The sequence below is a fragment of the Aptenodytes forsteri genome, unplaced genomic scaffold, assembly GCF_000699145.1.
Source record: "Aptenodytes forsteri isolate BGI_AS27 unplaced genomic scaffold, ASM69914v1 Scaffold562, whole genome shotgun sequence".
NCBI classification, from domain to species: domain Eukaryota; kingdom Metazoa; phylum Chordata; class Aves; order Sphenisciformes; family Spheniscidae; genus Aptenodytes; species Aptenodytes forsteri.
Window position 1 is genome coordinate 18,106 of NW_008795047.1, and position 2,594 is coordinate 20,699.

General features: G+C 68.6%; 1 protein-coding gene across 1 annotated transcript in view; it reads left to right on the plus strand.

Annotated features, from left to right (window-relative positions):
• The window catches only part of LOC103897063 (zinc finger protein 501), a 7,177-nt gene that overhangs the window by 1,841 nt on the left and 2,742 nt on the right, over positions 1–2,594 (plus strand). The window contains exons 3-4 of the mRNA XM_019471458.1: positions 301–382; positions 539–1,280. Of these exons, the coding sequence (XP_019327003.1) occupies positions 325–382; positions 539–1,280 (800 nt within the window). The 5' untranslated portion in view covers positions 301–324. The remainder of the gene's footprint in view (positions 1–300; positions 383–538; positions 1,281–2,594) is intronic.

The following is a 2,594-nucleotide window of genomic DNA, read 5'->3' on the forward strand; positions in this document are numbered from 1 at the left end:
GGGTTTCTGCTTCCCCCAGCGCCTGCAGACCCTTCCTCCCGCTGCCCTGTGCAGCCTCGGGCAGGTTTTGGGGGCAAAGCGTCATTTCCGTGAGCCCCCATTGCCCACCAGTCCCCTCACTGTGCTCTGGGCTGTTGGTCCAGGGGGAAATGGCGGCGAGTGCCGTCGGGGAACATGGCCTCTGCTGCGCCCTGTGCCGGGGGTCTGCCCTGCCGCCAGACCCCCAGCCCTGAGGCCACTTGTCCTGGGCAAGCCCGCCCCCCTGATTCCTCTTCTCTTCTCCTCCTTCTCTCTCCCCAGGGAACGGAGGGCTCCCGGCCCTGCATGGACCCAGGCACCTGCAGCCCCGAGGCAGGAGCGAGCCAGGGAGACGCCGGGACAGGTACTGGGACGGGGCTGGGCTCGGCGCTTGTCCCCATGGGCTGGGAGCGGAGGGCGGCAGGGTCAACACCTGCGGCCGGGACAGGGCTGCTGCCAGCTGCCTCGGCACCCCCTCCCTGTCCCGTCCCTGCCCTCCCAAGCACCCCCTCCCCAGCAGGTGACAGGCAGGAGGAGAGCCCAGAGAGGGGGGGCACGTCCCCCAGGCAGGAGACAGAGCAGGAGCGCGGCGGCGGTGCCGGGGCGGCACGGTCGCGTCCCAACACCTGCGAGGCGTGCGGGAAGAGCTTCAGCCTGCGCTCCAACCTGCTGACCCACCGCCGCAGCCACCTGGGCGAGCGGCCCTACGCCTGCCCCGAGTGCGGGCGCTGCTTCGGGCAGAGCTCCCACCTCCTCACCCACCAGCGGCTGCACACGGGCGAGCGGCCCTACCGCTGCCCCGACTGCAGCGAGAGCTTCCGGGACTGCCCCTCGCTCACCATCCACCGGCGCGCCCACACCGGCGAGCGGCCCTACCCCTGCCCGGCGTGCGGCAAGGCCTTCGCTGACAGCTCGCTGCTGGCCAAGCACCAGCGCACGCACCGCGCCGAGAAGTCCTTCGCCTGCCCCGATTGCGGCAAGAGCTTCTCCACCAGCTCTTACCTGCTGCGGCACCGGCGCACCCACCTGCCCGAGAAGCCCTACCGCTGCGGGGAGTGTGGCCGGGGCTACAGCCAGTTTGCCCACCTCACCACCCACCAGCGGGTGCACACCGGCGAGCGGCCCTACGTCTGCCCCGAGTGCCGCAAGAGCTTCACCACCAGCTCGGCGCTCACCAAGCACAAGCGTGTCCACACCGGCGAGCGGCCCTACGTCTGCCCCGACTGCGGCAAGAGCTTCACCCAGAGCTCCAACGTCATCACCCACTGGCGCCTGCAGCACGGCAAGTCCCTCTGACGACCTTGGCCATGCTGCCCCTTCCCTGGCGCCGGGGTCCCCTCCCCGAGGTTTCTCTGTGTGGCGCTCGGCAATAAAATCTGCCATCCTGCAGCAGACGCCACCAGCGTGGCTGGGACGGGGCGGCGGGGGGCGGATCTGGGGCGAGTGTCGCGCAAGATGCTCCCTCCGGCACTGGGGGTCCCTGGGGCCCGGATCTGGGGCGCGCAAGATGCTCCCTCCGCCCTCCGGCAAAAAAAACCAGGAGGTGGCTGTCCCCGACAGCCCCTGGCCCAGAGGCTGCTGTGAGTGAGTGAGTGGCTCCTGTCCTTTCACAGGTGGGGAAACTGAGGTGGGGGAAAAGGGAAGGAATTTGGTGGTTTTCACCCAAAAAGGCAGATGGAGAGGCTGGGGCACAATGCAGGTCTCTTGAGTTTTGGGTATCGGCGGCACCTTCCAGCTCGCCACCGACCCACGCAGCTCCCTCCGTGTCTTTTTGAGGCTGCACTGGGGTCCCTTGGGGGCTGTGGTTCTTCACCGTGCGGCTCGGGGGGGGGGGAAGGGCAAACCAAGGGGGGAAGCTGCAGAGCCAGCTCAGAGATGGGGATCCCCGGGTCCCGCCGGGAACTCAGCGAGCACCCACAACTCTCCCAGAGCCTGGCAAAGCCCTCTGCCGCACGGAGGACGGGAGACGACGGGTGTGAGCTGGAAGAGGATGGGTCTCCGCTGGCTACGAGCAGCTTTTCCCTGAGGACAGCCAAGCGGGTCGGCCCGGGCAGCCGCCCTGTCCCCATCCGTGGAGCTCATCCAGACCAGGCTGGATAAAGCCCCGAGGAAGCGGAGCTGGCCCTGCCTGCAGCAGGCAGGACCTCGGCTGGCAGAGGGCCGGTCGGATGCGGAGCTCCCCAGGTCCCTCCTGAGCTGGGTTATCGTAGGACCCCACCATTCCCCGGGCTGTTGTTTGCAGGTGCGAGGGCACGGAGAGGATTTGTCCCCCTTTGCCCACCCCTTGCTGTCACCCTGCTGCCAGCTGACCCTGCGGAGCCAGGGCTGCCCCAGGGACAGGGCTGGGATGAGGGTGGGGACGGGGACACGGACAGGGAAGGGGATGGGGATGTCGGTGGGGAAGGGAATGGGGGCAGAAGGGGATACAGAAGGGGATGGGGATGGGGATGCAGGTGGGGAAGGGAACGGGACCAGATGGGGATGGGGATGCAGGTGGGGAAGGGAACGGGACCAGATGGGGATGGGGATGCAGAAGGGGATGGGGATGCAGGTGGGACGGGGAGGGGCAGCGGCGG